The following is a 17,197-nucleotide window of genomic DNA, read 5'->3' on the forward strand; positions in this document are numbered from 1 at the left end:
CCCAGTTTTATTATTATTATTATTATTATTAGTATTATTATTTTAAAAGCCCTCTTTAACTTTCCTCTTAAGTTGTTTTGAGGTTCTGTAGGCCACTAATAATAAAATATGACATCAGTAGTGCTTGTTGGGGTAATATTGCGCAGCAATTTGACAGCATTTAAATTATACAATCGCAAACTTGGTGATTAATGCAAATGTCATTAATTTTGCCCATCTTTGCAAAGGTCTCTTCATGTATAGAGACAAAAGAACAAGGTTAATGGCTGTATGTTTAGTGTTCATGTAGATTTGCAGGGGCACTGATGAAAGTACACCACAAAAAAAAAAAAAAAAAAAAAAAAAAAAAACATATTCAGCTCTTGTTTTTATTTCTCATCAAACACAAAACAACTTTAAGCAAACAGTGTAAATTGATAATTGTAATGTTTATATATATATATACTTAATTTCAACATCGGTTTTAAATTATTTCTCTATATATTTTCCTGGTTTAGCAAAGTACTCTTGTGAAGGGGGAAATAAATCAGTGATTGGGGCAGTTTTAGTATCATCTTCACTTAAAAAAAAAAAAAAAAAAACGATACAAATTAATCATGTTTTGCATGAAATAAACTGCTCCCAAGCAGGTTTGAGCTAACGGACCTATAGCTAAGTCCAGGATGAGCTACGAAGAGCCTAACAATTCTGGATCATATCAAATCGTCAACAATAAAATGCAGGTGACTGAGTAATACAGCATGTGTGTCTCTCTCTCTCTGTCTTTTGAGATGTATCTTCGGCATTTTTAAATTTGTTGTATTCGCTTTTATAGCGCTTTAAAATTAGTTTAAATGTTTAATATTTGCTGGATAATCGCTTATGTCGTTTAAGGCACCGTCTACAAAATCCAGCCACCCTTTAAAAAGTAAGCAAATCAAAGTATATATATATATATATATATATATATATATATATATATATATATATATATATATATATATGAATTGTGAGATAAAATAGGTAAATGCTGTCGCTTTAAAATGCACAGATCATATATTTGACACATCTGTATTTATGCCAACTGTCTAAATTATCTCAAGATAAAACCGACTGCATTTGCATGAATACTCTCCAATATGATGCATTTTGACATTATTTTTGGTCTAAGCGTATAGCAATAACATGCAAAATAATGCTTAATTCAGTATTCACGTGCTGACTGAGAGGCGCTTTGGGTGTGTGTATGCAAAGAAACCAGCAGGCTTTAAAGTACTGGCAAGACTTTTAAACACATGTGAATACTGAATGTCACTTTTGTAAAAAGGCATCGAGTCAGTATGATTTCCATCAACTGTCCCTGGACTCAGCAATAATTCCTGAGTCCGAAAAGCTCGAGTCCGAGTACAAGTCCGAATAGGCTACCCGAACTCTAGTTTATTCTTCATTCTTCATTAATGAGGCTGAATTCCAGCTTTATGAATTCAAATCGAATCATGAGTCCAAAAACCACCCATTATCCTTCTGACTGGATTAACTTTTAGTGCTGCTGTGTTTCCTGGAGTGATAGCCTGAAGGCAAATGAAGTTTGGGGTAGACAAAGTTGAAGAAGGCTTCACTCTTCGCAGAATCTAATGACATCTGGCCAGGACAAAGGGATCTTTGAAGTGTGATGACTTGTTCGGTATTTGCGCTTTGCATAGCCGAATTCCTACAAGACGTTTTTACACCAACCACACAAACAAAAGAATGAATGAATGTAAAACCCAGTAAACCTTATGATTATTATTTGTGACATAAGAATAAAATATATGGATGTAATAGTGTATATACAAATTTAAGTTGTACAACAGTTTCTTTTTCACTTGTTCATTTTATTGACAAATAAATTAAACATGGGCCTTTAATTAAAAGGCTTATTTCTGCTATTGCGGACTCATTTTGTAAATGCAAGCTATTCATTCAAATTACAGACAAGTGCAAACTGGATGCTTAATGCAAATGTAATTGGCCACATTTACAAAATGAAGCGATTATCTTTGCCCATCTACACTAATGTCTCTTCATGTATAGAAACAAAAGAACGAGGGTAATCACTGTCTATCAGTTTATAGTGATCATGTAGGTTTGAAAAGATACTGACGGAAGGCACACCACAGAAAAATCCCTAAAATAACTAAAAAGCAGATGGTGTTAAATCATATCTAAACGAATTCTAATATTACTGAATTTTAATCAGCTCCACTTTCGAAGATGCATGACTTCAAGGCGACTTTTGATATGTAAGTCTGTGCACGTAAAAAAAAAAATGCATGGGTTCTCTGTTTTTGCTAAAGATCTAAAAGCATGCAGCATTTTCCCCTCCCTCCTGATTTCTCCTGATCCCAACATAAATACTTTTTTTAGTGATCTAAACATAACAAAATAGCTGGGAAATCCAGAAAGTAAAAAAGAAAGTAATAACATGGCCTCTTCTTAGGGCTTTTCTGATTGGATGGTTAAAGACGCCTATCCCGCCCAGCAATTGGGAAACGCCCCCTTTATGTTCCGTGAGGACTGTATTTGAGCTCAGCGACTGCAGTCCTCGATTTCATGAGAGCTGAACTAAGAAACAAAACTTTTGGCAGCTTGTGTTTGGATTTTTGACCAACTTTTTATACACTCTTAATGTCATTTCGAGCAAGAGTTTGTTTTGTGGTATTCAAGTATTCGCAAAGCTCTCTTGTTGTGGGATTATTAAACTCAGGTCAATCTGAAATCACTTTGGGGAGGAAGCGTGAACAAACCCTGTCTGTAAAGTCTTTGTCTTAAGAGGGATCAAGGGACTCATCAAAGTTTTTTGGATAGTCGTCGAGTTTCTGAGAAAAGGTGAGCAATTCATTCACATATAAACATAAACATGAAACACATTCATTTCTGTGTTGTTTTCATCGAGTACAGCGCTGTTTGTGTGTTTGCTGAGGTAAATTAAAACTAAGAACAATCATGTAAAAAATATGCCAAGTTGATTTTTTTTTGTCTGTGTTGTGTTCGTGTAAATAACAGTTTCGATATTTGGAGTTTAGTGGGAAATGAATGCTAATGGCCAGACTGACTTACAGAATGTAAAACTACACCATTAGTAAGAGATCATCAAGTGATTATTTCTAGGGATGCAACGGATCGCAGATGATCCGTGATCCGTACGGACCGGACCCCACGGTTCGGTACGCATGTGGTTCGCGGATTAACTGTTAAATTGAACCTTCATAGAGTAAAAGTGTATAATTTGCATATGTTTTGTCTTGCCAATTTAACCATTCAAAAAAAAAAAAATTTAAACTGCTGCAGCAAAAGAGAGCACGCGCGCTGTTTCTTTCTTCTTCTTTTTTTTTCCCCTCGTTGCCGCACATACCTGAAGCGCGCACGCGCACAGAGAGAGAGAGACAGAGAGAGACGCGCGATTCAAACTGCGTGATTCACAGATTGATTCCTCTTTAAAACTTCTGTTAACATACATACAAGTTATGTTTAATACCCGTTTTGGTATTCTGGTAAACACAGTCGGTTATGTCTTTTTTTTTTTTTTTTACGCATATATATATATATATATATATATATTTTTTTTTTTTTTAATTCAACAATTGCACAATTTACAGGAATGTCAGTCTTCATTATAAAAATAACAAATTGTGCATTTTCCAAACATTGCAGGTGTTTTAACAAAAATAAAATATAGACAAGACACATATCATCACATTTTACCAGGGGAAGTACGGGGTTACAAAAATATATCAAAGTGTTTACAAACATTCACAGTTTTTGTTGCCTTTTGATTAAGAGAATGCTTAATCGAGTTGACATATTGCTTGACCTCATTGTTAAAAGCAATAAAAGATGTTTTGGAATGCGCAAACTTACATTTATGAATGTAATATTTTGCCAAAAGAATAATGAGATTAATAATGAAAGTTTCATTAGGCATAGTCTTAGTTCTGTTGAGGTCATAAAGGCCAAAAAGAACATCCTTCCAAAATAACTTGAAATCTTTCTCAATTTTTTCAGCAATAAAAATACAAATGTCAGACCAGAAACTTTGGACAAAGGGGCAGTGCCAAAACAGATGGGTCACTGTTTCAATACTCACAGAACAAAAAGTGCACATTACATCAATGTCTTTTTTAAATTTTTTAACAATATGATCATTAGATGGGTAAAACTTATGAATTATTTTAAATGATATTTCTCTAATTTTATTAGTCAGCAGGTATCGGCTGGGTAGGAGCCAGACCTTCTTCCAGTCAATGTTTTGCACAAATTTATTCCAGTATGGAACCACATATGGGACTGTGATAATATCTGTTTTGAACAAGGATCTAATTAGTTTATTGTTCTTTCCATTGTTACAGGAAAAACAAATCTTACCAACTGAAGTGTCAGTCAATGATAACAAGGTTAGTTGTTGTGTGTCCAATCTTGGTTGAGCTCTAAATAACATGCAGACACCAGAAGAAATTGCTCCAAAAACTTTGGTATAATCTCCAGGAGACACAGGAATTTTGTATTCTTCTAGAAACTCAGTATAAGAGTAAAGATAACCAGCCCTGTTAAATAATTGGTCAACAAAAATAATGTTATTATTAAACCAGTAATCAATAAATAAAGATTTGTGTTTAAACAGTATGTCTTTGTTGTTCCATATGTAATATTTGTTGGGCGAGAAGTTATGCTTGAAAATAAGAGACCATGAAAGGAAGGCCTGGCGGTGAAAAGATGACATTTTTATCGGGACTTTATCAATATTGTAATTACAGGTTAAGAAAAAGCTCAAGCCACCCAGTTTTGACAGAATATGACAGGGTATGACATTCCAAATAGAGTTAGGGTTTTTAAAGAAATGTTTTAACCAATTTACTTTAAAAGTATTATTAAGAGTACAGAAATCAATAAAGTTTAATCCACCCTTTTCATAGTCATTTGTTAGAACAGACTTCTTCACATGATGAGTTCTATTTTTCCATAAGAAATTAAAGAGTAGCTTGTCAATCTCAGTAATATGTTTTTTGTCAACATACAGAGATAGAGCTGGATATGTTAACCGTGATAAACCTTCTGCCTTAGACAGTAGGGTTCTGCCTCTGAGGGAGAGATCCCGTAACAGCCATTGGTTCAGCTTTTTTTTGGTTCTTTGAATAATAGGGTTGAAGTTCAATGAAGTCCTTTTCTGTTGGTCCTTGGTAATTGTGATACCTAAGTGAACAAGTTCATTTTTGACTGGAATACTACAAATAGAAGATTTCATGCAGTCCTTAATGGACATGATTTCACACTTATTGATATTCAGCCTTAAGCCAGAGGCCCTGGAAAAATTTTCTATAGCATTTATTGCAACAGAGACTTGATTTTCATCTCTAAGAAAGAGAGTGGTATCGTCCGCCAGTTGAGATATAATAAGCTCTCTACCTAATATATTGATACCGTTTATTTCACTTGATTTAATATAATCAGATAAAAGCTGGGCTACCAATAGAAAGAGGTAAGGCGATGCCGGGCACCCTTGTCGGATGCCTCTAGAGACATTGAATCTGGGAGACATACCACCTGTTAGTCTAATTGAGCTATTACTATTGTTATATAGACTTTTAATAGCTGAGGAAAAAAAAAACACCAAAACCGATTTTTTTTAGGGATTGTAAAATGAATGGATGTTCAACGGTGTCAAATGCTTTGTAGAAATCTACAAACAGCATGAGCCCACCCTCCTCTACCATTTCTGGGTAATCTAAAATATCTAAAATAAGCCTAATGTTATTTCCTATATGCCTTTTGTTCATGAAGCCTGATTGTGTTTCTTCTATGATGAAGTCCAGAACAGACCGTAATCTTCTAGCCAATAAGAGAGCTAAGATTTTATAATCGTTGTTTAGTAAACAAATTGGGCGCCAATTATCTAAAAATAATTTGTCCTTGTTTGGTTTAGGAATTAGGACTGTTATTCCTTGGGTCATAGAGGTGGGGAGGCATTCATTTTCAATGGATTCTATGAAGACTTTTAATAAAAAAGGGGACAGTTCAGCGATAAAAGATGTATAAAATTCGGAGGATAGCCCATCACACCCAGGCGATTTGTTATTTTTTAGTTGGTTTATAGCTTGCTGTACTTCTTGAAGAGATATAGGCGTGTCACAGTGCTCTCTGTCCACTTCGCTTATCATCTTCACTGAAAGGGAGTTTAAAAAATTATCAGATGCAGTTGGGCTAAAATGAGAGCTATACAATTCTTTATAGAATTTTGAACAAAACTCTGATATTTTACAATGATCTTCAGTGATATCTCCATTAATATTCAACTTACTGATACTGTTGTTGGTGGAACGATATTTCTCTAGACTAAAGAAGTAATGAGAGTTTTGTTCGCCTTCTTCTAACCACTTAGAGCGAGACCTGATAAAGGCACCCTTTGCTTTTTGCCGATACATTTCATCAAGTTTGATTTGTGAGTAAGATAGCTCTTCTTTTTCCTCCTTTGTTAGAGAGTCAAAATCTCTGCAGGATAATTTTGTTATATTAGAGACAATCTTTAACTCCTCCGCTTTCCTGGCTTTGACTGTTTCAGCACCAAACTTTCTTAAATATTTTCCTATCTCATATTTAAGCAGTTCCCAGTTGAGCCCAAAACAGTTTTCTTTATTTGCTTTAGACCAATAAAGTGAAATCATATCCTTAATCTTATGTTGGACTACCCTATTTTGCAGTACAGAACAGTTGAGCTTCCAATAGCTTGAGCGTGTGGCAAGTGTAGAACCAGCTGATATATTAAAAGATATGCATATGGCTTTATGATCAGTTAAGGGAGTAGGGCAGATGCTAACGTCAACATAATCCTTGTTTAAACTGTCAGATATAAGCCAATAATCCAGTCGTGATTGCCTAGAGCCTGATTTATTGCTCCAGGTATACAGTCTGCTATTAGGATTCTGAAGTCTGAACTGTTATGCTGAGAAGGTGGACATTTATCTATAGAACCATCTAGAATAATGTTAAAATCACCTCCTAACAATATAAACGCATTTGGGAATCTAACCAGCCAACCTGTAAAAATGTTTTCAATTGACAACAGAAGGTTCACATTTTCTTTCTTGGTATTGTACCCATAAATATTAGAAACTAAGTAGGTTGAGTCATTGTGTTCAATAACTTGGCAAATAAAGTGACCGTCTGGGTCACATTGTGTGGTCAAGACACTTCCATTAAACCTGTTATTTAAAGAGGCTACCCCAGCTGAACGCTCTGTTCCGTGGGAGAGCCATATAGTATTTCCCCATTGAGATCTCCAAAAGTTAGAATTGTCCTCATTAGAGTGAGATTCTTGAAAATAGACAAAGTCTGATTTGAATTGTTTTGCGAACAAAAATAATGCTTTTCTCTTAACACTATTACGGAGACCCCTGGCATTTAGTGAGACAATTGACAACATTAATAAAAACAAAAAATAAAATAAGAACTATGAAAAATAAAGAACCCAAACTTAGATAAGCCTTGGTTAAATACTACTAGTGTGTATAAGTAACAGTGGGTTGTCGAGATCGGCACCATATTTAGCATTATACCTCAGCACCATAATATAACAATTGGCATTGCTCATGTAAATGAAGAATAATGTGCTATATCACATAACCGTAGAATTAAGGAACCTGTAAACAATATACCTTTTTTTTTTTTTTTTTGAACCAGCAGGTACTTCACCTGCTAAGTAACACAGAATTTTACCCTGAGAAGAAACAATTCAGAGTAATTATCCTGGAATGACCTGAACACGAGGCACATCTTAGGCATACCTTCTGATCTTATAGCTTGACAGATCACAGATGAATTTCCGAACCGTTCACGAATCCTTTCCCTCCCACGAAGTAGGCCGTTTTTCCTTCATCCCGAGCTTTCTTTATGTGCGGCCACAGTTTTTGTCTGTTTTCTCTGTCCTCTTGGGTTAAGTCCTCTGAAAAGCGAAGACCGTTGTTTTGGAGATAAGAGTTGTTTTTTGCTGCTTTCCAAACTGCATCCCTGTCTCTTCGAGAGATAAATCTCATGATAACGCCTCTAGGTTTCGTCTGGTCTTGTCGAAGTTTTCCCGCCCGGTGCGCGACATCTATAGCAGCAGGGAGCCTTTCCTTTTCCTCCGGTAGAATCGCCTGACAAACGCTGGTCACTCGAGCCCGCACATCCTCCTCCCTGTCCTCTGTCAGCCCTTGGAGCCGCAGGTTCCACCGGCGGCTGTATCGTTCCAGCTCACTAACCCGATTCATGGTTTTCAAAGCAGAATCCTCGTTCCTTTGCACCCTCTTCTCAATGTAAACCACCTTTGCATTTAAAACTTTAATGTCGCCGCGTACAGATTCCACCATTTTTTCGAGGGTGTCGCTCCTGTTGTTAATAAGATCAGCCAAGGAGCGCACTGCATCGTCTGAGCCGATCCCGGCTTCTCTAGTAAAAGTTGGTTTCTTATGGAGCGGAGGCTTACTTGGCGTTATGGGCAAGGGTGGAAATTCTTCTTCGAGGCTTGTTTGTTGGTTGCAATCCATTCCGTCGTTGGTATAATCGTGGTCGCTAGCTAAACAGCTAGCCCCCTCCTCGTTGGACATGGAATCGTTAGGACGTTTCTGTCCGGACTTTCTAGGCATTATAGACGTGTTCGTTTAGTCTTTCACTGAGAGTTTGTGTTAATCTTTTTCTTGTTAATTATTTTAACTGCATTTGCAGAGGCTGGCGGCCAATTTGTGCTTTAAATCAGGTTTGATGCCGAGAGCTCGTAACGTTGCGGCTATTCACTCCGCCATCTTGCCGGAGTCTATCGTCGGTTATGTCTTTAGTAAACCGAAACAGCTGAGAAAGATGCGTGCCAGTAACAGAGACGTGCATTAGGCCTTAAAGAGACAGCGTCCTATTTATACCTGCAGTGAGAAGCACTAGTTATTTTACAATTAAATATTACATTTCTGCACCTGAATATTAGTGTTATTGATTTTATTAGTACCTTTATGTTGTATTCATCTACACTTGTCATTTTTGTAATTGACTTTATTAGTTCAGCTAGTAGTTTTTGCTGTGGATTAGAAGTACTTAAAGTTAGCATTCAGTAATTATTAAAAAAAAAATGTTTTTTGCTGATCCGAAAAATGATCCGATCCGTGACTCCAAATCCGTGATATGATCCGAACCGTGAGTTTTGTGATCCCTTGCACCACTAATTATTTCTGTGTCTTAAAAGATTTTAAATGCACGACGCCAAGAAATAAAACACTCAATTGTCAAAACTAACTGTGATATTGATATCTTTGTTAGACTGTTGACTCTATGTAACAAAGGCCAAATAAAATAACATCCGATTAATACCAAACCCAAATTAACTTTAATTTCGGCTTTTTAAATGTTTAAACTGAAAAACAGATACTGCTATAATTTAAATTGTGTCGCGTGGGACATTTCAAATCATAAATATGAACAGATTTATACTGTAGACTGGAAATATTAAAATATTGCTTTGTGGTTTATAAAACTATAACATAATATAATTTATTTATTTTATTGCTTATTTCTATATGATGTGCTCTAGTGTGTAGGTACTTATCTAATGAAGATGGGTGTCATCACATTTCAGTTTTTATGCTTTTGTTTTTAATTTTTTACTGTTATTGTTATTTGGACGAATTTATATTATTTTGTTTCTGTATTTTTAAATATGTATTTGAATGTGTTAATACTGAGGGGAAGAATGAGAAAATATAGAAAGAAATGTTAACAATATTTGTTACAAAAAGTAACCAATTTAGATATTTTTGGCAAATCTGCTTTTTTCACACAGAAATTCATGTTCAGTGAAGCTCCTTCCACAAACCCTGCAGAATGAAACACACTGAAGATACTGAAGAGCAAACAGGTTGGTATTTATCCTTTATTCTTCATTAATGAGGCTGAAGGTTATAAAGCTTCAAGTAGATTTAAATTTGTAATAATAGGGCTTTTTTTTCAAGTTCAATTTCAATTTCAATTAATTTTTAGTTCTCCCTATAGAAACATTGGAGGTGTTTTAAAAAATGTTTTAAAAATATTAATAATTGGAAGATCAATGTACATCATTCGTGGAGAGTCTCAGGGACATATAATGTACAAAAATGCTTCAAAATTACCAACAAAAATGGGGTATAGCATTTGTCTGCTTTCCACAAGCTACTGAAAATCAATCATTTCTACTTTCATTTCAGAGCTGTTTGAAGAAAATAAGGAAAATGAAGAATTGAGCGAAGTTGAGCAGGAAAATCATGTCAAAACGGAAGAAAAACATTTGAGTTACTCTCAAAGACAAAAAGATTTAAAGAAAATAGGAGTTGAGAAATCTTTCACCTGCACTCAGTGTGGAAAGGGTTTCTCATACAAACATTGCCTTGAGAGTCACATGAGAATTCACACTGGAGAGAAACCGTTTACATGTGATCAATGTGGGAAGAGTTTCACTGCTTCATCAGGCCTTAAGTATCACATGAGCATCCACACTGGAGAGAAACCATACACATGTGATCAGTGTGGGAAGAGTTTCACTCAATCTTCAGGCCTTAAGTATCACATGAGCATCCACACCGGAGAGAAACCCTTTACATGTGATCAGTGTGGGAAGAGTTTCACTCAATCTTCAGGCCTTAAGTATCACATGAGCATCCACAACGGAGAGAAACCGTTTACATGTGATCAGTGTGGGAAGAGTTTCACTCAATCTTCAGGCCTTAAGTATCACATGAGCATCCACACCGGAGAGAAACCCTTTACATGTGATCAGTGTGGGAAGAGTTTCACTCAATCTTCAGGCCTTAAGTATCACATGAGCATCCACAACGGAGAGAAACCGTTTACATGTGATCAGTGTGGGAAGAGTTTCACTCAATCTTCAGGCCTTAAGTATCACATGAGCATCCACACCGGAGAGAAACCCTTTACATGTGATCAGTGTGGGAAGAGTTTCACTCAATCTTCAGGCCTTAAGTATCACATGAGCATCCACACCGGAGAGAAACCGTTTACATGTGATCAGTGTGGGAAGAGTTTCACTGCTTCATCAGGCCTTAAGTATCACATGAGCATCCACACCGGAGAGAAACCATTTACATGTGATCAGTGTGGGAAGAGTTTCACTGATTCATCACATCTTAAGGATCACATGAGCATCCACAACGGAGAGAAGCTGTTCTCATGTGATCAATGCGGCAAATCATTTCTGAGAGCTTCATACCTAAAGAAGCACCTGAGAGTTCATATAAAGGAGAAGCCACATTCATGTGATTTGTGTGGAAAGAGTTTTTCACATCTAACAATTTTGAAAGAACATCAGAAAACACATACTGCTGCGAGGGAGTACATGTGCTTTGAGTGTGAAAAGACTTTTACTAGAGCAAACCATTTAAAACAGCACCAGATGATCCACACTGGAGAAAAACCCTATAAGTGTTCACACTGTGACAAGAGATTCAATCGGCCAGGAGACCTGAAAACACATGAGAGGATCCACACTGGAGAGAAACCTCATAAGTGTTCACACTGTGACAAGAGATTCAGTAACTCATCAGCTCTGAAAAGACATGAGAGGATCCACACTGGAGAGAAACCGTATCACTGCACTGAATGTGGGAAGTGTTTCATTCAACTTTCTGCTCTAAACAGTCATACAAAACAAATTCACAGCAAGTAGATCATCTTCAGATCCAGTACTTTCAGGTCTGATGATGGATCATCAACAAATGTGACACAATAATGCATCAAATGCACAATAATGCATCAAACAATAAAATATAACAAATATTACAAGTGACAAGACAAAGAAGAATTGTAAAGTTTTCACAGTAAGAAGCTCATCTTCAAAACCAGCAGATTCAACTGTGAGATTCAGATTCAGATCAACTTAAAGATTAAGTTTCTTCCCAAAGAACAATGTCAAACAGGTTTATTCTTGTATGCCATTTTTTATGATACATAGTGTTTTCTTGTGAGTTTCATATAATGTTCATTTGTATTATAATACATATGTGTCACTTGTACTGAGAGATTCAGACACTTAAATATGATAATAGATGATGGACTCATGAAGCAGTGGAAGTTCATTCATCATTTCTGTGATGTGAAAATTAAAGATGAAGATGTTTGGTTTATGCTGTATGTATTCGCCCATCTATGCAAATGTCTCTATGTACAGAGACAAGATGATGAGCTAAATCACTGTCTGTCATGTCAGTTTATAATGATTATGTAGATTTGCAAAGACACTTTAAGCAAATATTGTTGAATCCTCAGAGGCGGAGTAGACAAGTAAAAGTACTCCACGTTTCAAGTTTCATACTTTATCAGAGAGTTTTCCTTTAGAAAAAATAATATTCCAAAGCATAATATTGTACTATTTACTGCATATTAAATATCATTTAATAGTCAAGTCAAGTCACCTTTATTTATATAGCGCTTTTAACAATACAGATTGTGTCAAAGCAACTGCACAGTATTTAAACAGCACCATAGTGTGTAAGTAACGCATTATTGTAAATAATCAATTTTCAGTTAAAGGCAGTTCATCAACAGATACTTAATTGCATTAGAAATATATTACATTTTAAAATATTTACTTAACTACAAGTACTACATTTTTGATGTTCTTTAGTAACTACACAGTAAAACAGCTTTCAGATTCAAAGGATTCAACTTAAAAACTTCAGTTTAGCAGCTGCCTTAAGATTTTCAGTTAAATCATCTTAAATCTACAAGTCATTTGAACTCATTACAATAAAAATGAGTTGATATAACTTGTGAGATTAAATGACTTAAGTTGAGTTGACTTAAAATCTTAAGGCAGCTGCTAAACTTATGTTTTATTGTTGAAACTGGTGAAAACTTTTTACAGTGTAACAACAACTTTTATTTATGAAATATAGTGCAGTAAAAAGTATAACATTATGCTTCGGAATGTAGTGAAGTAAAGATTTCCAAATAAAAATGCTTTGATAAACGACAGATACTTTTTAAATTTACTTGAGTAAACTAAAAGTACACTCTCAAAAAGGATGTTAATTTTTAACACATTGTTTGTGTTATGTCTATTTTAGCACATTTTGTGTTACTTTGTGTTAAATGTGTGTTAAAAACGAAAAAGAAAAAAGAAAATATCCAACACAGTGTGTCCAACACAATATGTGTTAAATATCAGCCAATCACATTGCTGCTTGCCTCACTTCACGAGCCGTTATTCTACTGCTTCAAGTTTTCATCGTCAGGACATAACTTCGAGGTGTGAAGGTAAGAAATGTTTGTGTTTGCCATTATACGTTTTTAAAATGCCTTTTGTGGTAGTTTGTAGACGGTCGAAGGGGAATTGGCACATATACATGGTAGTGATGGGAAGTTCGGATCATTTTACCGACTCGGATCTTTGAGTCTCGTTCAGCAAAATGAACGAACCTATCACGTGACAACCCCATACGCTTAACCTATGCTGCTGGAGCCGGAAACAGAATTGATTAGTTCATCTATCGAGTCTTCGGGTCCGAGTCGTTCGTTCATCACGTGACAACCCCATACGCTTAACCTATGCTGCTGGAGCCGGAAACAGAATTGATTAGTTCATCTCTCGAGTCTTCGGGTCCGAGTCGTTCGTTCATCACGTGACAACCCCATAAGCTTATCCTATGCTGCTGGAGCCGGAAACAGAATTGATTAGTTCATCTCTCGAGTCTTCGGGTCCGAGTCGTTCGTTCATCACGTGACAACCCCATACGCTTAACCTATGCTACTGGAGCCGGAAAGAGAATTGATTAGTTCATCTCTCGAGTCTTCGGGTCCGAGTCGTTCGTTCATCACGTGACAACCCCATACGCTTAACCTATGCTGCTGGAGCCGGAAACAGAATTGATTAGTTCATCTATCGAGTCTTCGGGTCCGAGTCGTTCGTTCATCACGTGACAACCCCATACGCTTAACCTATGCTGCTGGAGCCGGAAACAGAATTGATTAGTTCATATCTCGAGTCTTCGGGTCCGAGTCGTTCGTTCATCATGTGACAACCCCATACGCTTAACCTATGCTGCTGGAGCCAGAAACAGAATTGATTAGTTCATTTCTCGAGTCTTCGGGTCCGAGTCGTTCGTTCATCACGTGACAACCCCATACGCTTAACCTATGCTGCTGGAGCCGGAAACAGAATTGATTAGTTCATATCTCGAGTCTTCGGGTCCGAGTCGTTCGTTCATCATGTGACAACCCCATACGCTTAACCTATGCTGCTGGAGCCGGAAACAGAATTGATTAGTTCATCTCTCGAGTCTTCGGGTCCGAGTCGTTCGTTCATCACGTGACAGCCCCATACGCTTAACCTATGCTGCTGGAGCCGGAAACAGAATTGATTAGTTCATTTCTCGAGTCTTCGGGTCCGAGTCGTTCGTTCATCACGTGACAACCCCATACGCTTAACCTATGCTGCTGGAGCCGGAAAGAGAATTGATTAGTTCATCTCTCGAGTCTTCGGGTCCGAGTCGTTCGTTCATCACGTGACAACCCCATACGCTTAACCTATGCTGCTGGAGCCGGAAAGAGAATTGATTAGTTCATCTCTCGAGTCTTCGGGTCCGAGTCGTTCGTTCATCACGTGACAACCCCATACGCTTAACCTATGCTGCTGGAGCCGGAAACAGAATTGATTAGTTCATCTCTCGAGTCTTTCGGGTCCGAGTCGTTCGTTCATCACGTGACAACCCCATACGCTTAACCTATGCTGCTGGAGCCGGAAACAGAATTGATTAGTTCATCTATCGAGTCTTCGGGTCCGAGTCGTTCGTTCATCACGTGACAACCCCATAAGCTTAACCTATGCTGCTGGAGCCGGAAAGAGAATTGATTAGTTCATTTCTCGAGTCTTCGGGTCCGAGTCGTTCGTTCATCACGTGACAACCCCATACGCTTAACCTATGCTGCTGGAGCCGGAAAGAGAATTGATTAGTTCATCTCTCGAGTCTTTCGGGTCCGAGTCGTTCGTTCATCACGTGACAACCCCATACGCTTAACCTATGCTGCTGGAGCCGGAAACAGAATTGATTAGTTCATCTCTCGAGTCTTTCGGGTCCGAGTCGTTCGTTCATCACGTGACAACCCCATACGCTTAACCTATGCTGCTGGAGCCGGAAACAGAATTGATTAGTTCATCTATCGAGTCTTCGGGTCCGAGTCGTTCGTTCATCACGTGACAACCCCATAAGCTTAACCTATGCTGCTGGAGCCGGAAAGAGAATTGATTAGTTCATTTCTCGAGTCTTCGGGTCCGAGTCGTTCGTTCATCACGTGACAACCCCATACGCTTAACCTATGCTGCTGGAGCCGGAAAGAGAATTGATTAGTTCATCTCTCGAGTCTTTCGGGTCCGAGTCGTTCGTTCATCACGTGACAACCCCATACGCTTAACCTATGCTGCTGGAGCCGGAAACAGAATTGATTAGTTCATCTCTCGAGTCTTTCGGGTCCGAGTCGTTCGTTCATCACGTGACAACCCCATACGCTTAACCTATGCTGCTGGAGCCGGAAACAGAATTGATTAGTTCATCTATCGAGTCTTCGGGTCCGAGTCGTTCGTTCATCACGTGACAACCCCATAAGCTTAACCTATGCTGCTGGAGCCGGAAAGAGAATTGATTAGTTCATTTCTCGAGTCTTCGGGTCCGAGTCGTTCGTTCATCACGTGACAACCCCATAAGCTTAACCTATGCTGCTGGAGCCGGAAAGAGAATTGATTAGTTCATTTCTCGAGTCTTCGGGTCCGAGTCGTTCGTTCATCACGTGACAACCCCATACGCTTAACCTATGCTGCTGGAGCCGGAAAGAGAATTGATTAGTTCATCTCTCGAGTCTTTCGGGTCCGAGTCGTTCGTTCATCACGTGACAACCCCATACGCTTAACCTATGCTGCTGGAGCCGGAAACAGAATTGATTAGTTCATCTATCGAGTCTTCGGGTCCGAGTCGTTCGTTCATCACGTGACAACCCCATAAGCTTAACCTATGCTGCTGGAGCCGGAAAGAGAATTGATTAGTTCATTTCTCGAGTCTTCGGGTCCGAGTCGTTCGTTCATCATGTGACAGCCCCATACGCTTAACCTATGCTGCTGGAGCTGGAAAGAGAATTGATTAGTTCATCTCTCGAGTCTTCGGGTTTGAGTCCTTCGTTCATAGTTGCGCAATTGCGCATGCGCGACTGAACGAATCACTCCCCGAGACGACTCGTTCTTCTCGAGTCACATAAAGATTCGTTCAAAATGAACGAATCGTTCAAGAACGACCCATCACTAATACATGGTAGCCGGAAAACTACCTCACGAATGGCCATGCGAGCTGCGGCCGCGCCTGCTGCACATCTCGACGGTGGGAGCTTATTTTAACAAGCTTTATAGTTTATTTTGTTAGATTAATTGTGAACAGAATCGCTTTTAATTAATCATTGACACGTTGTAGTGCTTCACATGAGGAAATGCATTCGTTCGTCACGCGTCTTTCTCTTTGAAAATGAACATTCGTGGTGCCATGTATTGTGCAAATTGCCCTAACGCTAGCATAATCTCTGATGCTTAAGCTTTTCTTGCCTTTTTAGCTATCGCTATTGTACAAAATTCGCTATGTGTAGCCTATAAATAACAAAAGTATCTTTATTTTACTCCTGCAGCTTTGACTGGAAGACACTCCTGAAGCGCTTGTGGCAGTTACTGACATGACAGAGACAAACGACAGACTTCATCTCACGACCCTCACCATCAGTTGTATGCTGATAACAATATGTAAATAAAATGATTAATACTTAAGAGGTTGTCAAATACCAATTTTTTTTTTTTTATTTAAAGTACAAACTTTATAAACCATTAACAACTTTTAACCCAAGGAACTATTAAAATGTTGAAATGACTGTATTGTGATTGTTTACCTCTCTTTTTAACCTTTTTGATTTTTTATGTAATTGTTAGTAGCAGGTTTAATAAATTGTGTAAACTATACATTAGTTTGCAGTGTCTTTATTGCATACAAAAATTGCTTAAAAATAAAACATACTTGACACAAATTGTGAATTTATAACACAATAGTGTGTAGAAAAAAACAACACATTTTCTGTGTTAGCTGGAATAACACACTGGTTGAGTTAAAACTAACACAAAATGTGTTGTCCTTAACTAGACACAAAG

General features: G+C 37.7%; 1 protein-coding gene across 2 annotated transcripts in view; it reads left to right on the plus strand.

The window, feature by feature from the left end:
* Nucleotides 1-17,197, plus strand: part of LOC141328647 (uncharacterized) — a 121,846-nt gene that overhangs the window by 71,174 nt on the left and 33,475 nt on the right. The window contains exons 1-3 of one of the 2 annotated variants that reach the window (XM_073835404.1): nucleotides 7,608-7,624; nucleotides 10,207-11,254; nucleotides 11,504-11,944. In XM_073835404.1, the coding sequence (XP_073691505.1) occupies nucleotides 7,608-7,624; nucleotides 10,207-11,254; nucleotides 11,504-11,692 (1,254 nt within the window). In that variant the 3' untranslated portion in view covers nucleotides 11,693-11,944. Of the gene's footprint in view, nucleotides 1-7,607; nucleotides 7,625-10,206; nucleotides 11,945-17,197 lie in introns of those variants that run through there. The other variant, XM_073835409.1, reaches the window with a different exon arrangement.

This window comes from Garra rufa, chromosome 1 (genome assembly GCF_049309525.1).
Source record: "Garra rufa chromosome 1, GarRuf1.0, whole genome shotgun sequence".
NCBI lineage: Eukaryota > Metazoa > Chordata > Actinopteri > Cypriniformes > Cyprinidae > Garra > Garra rufa.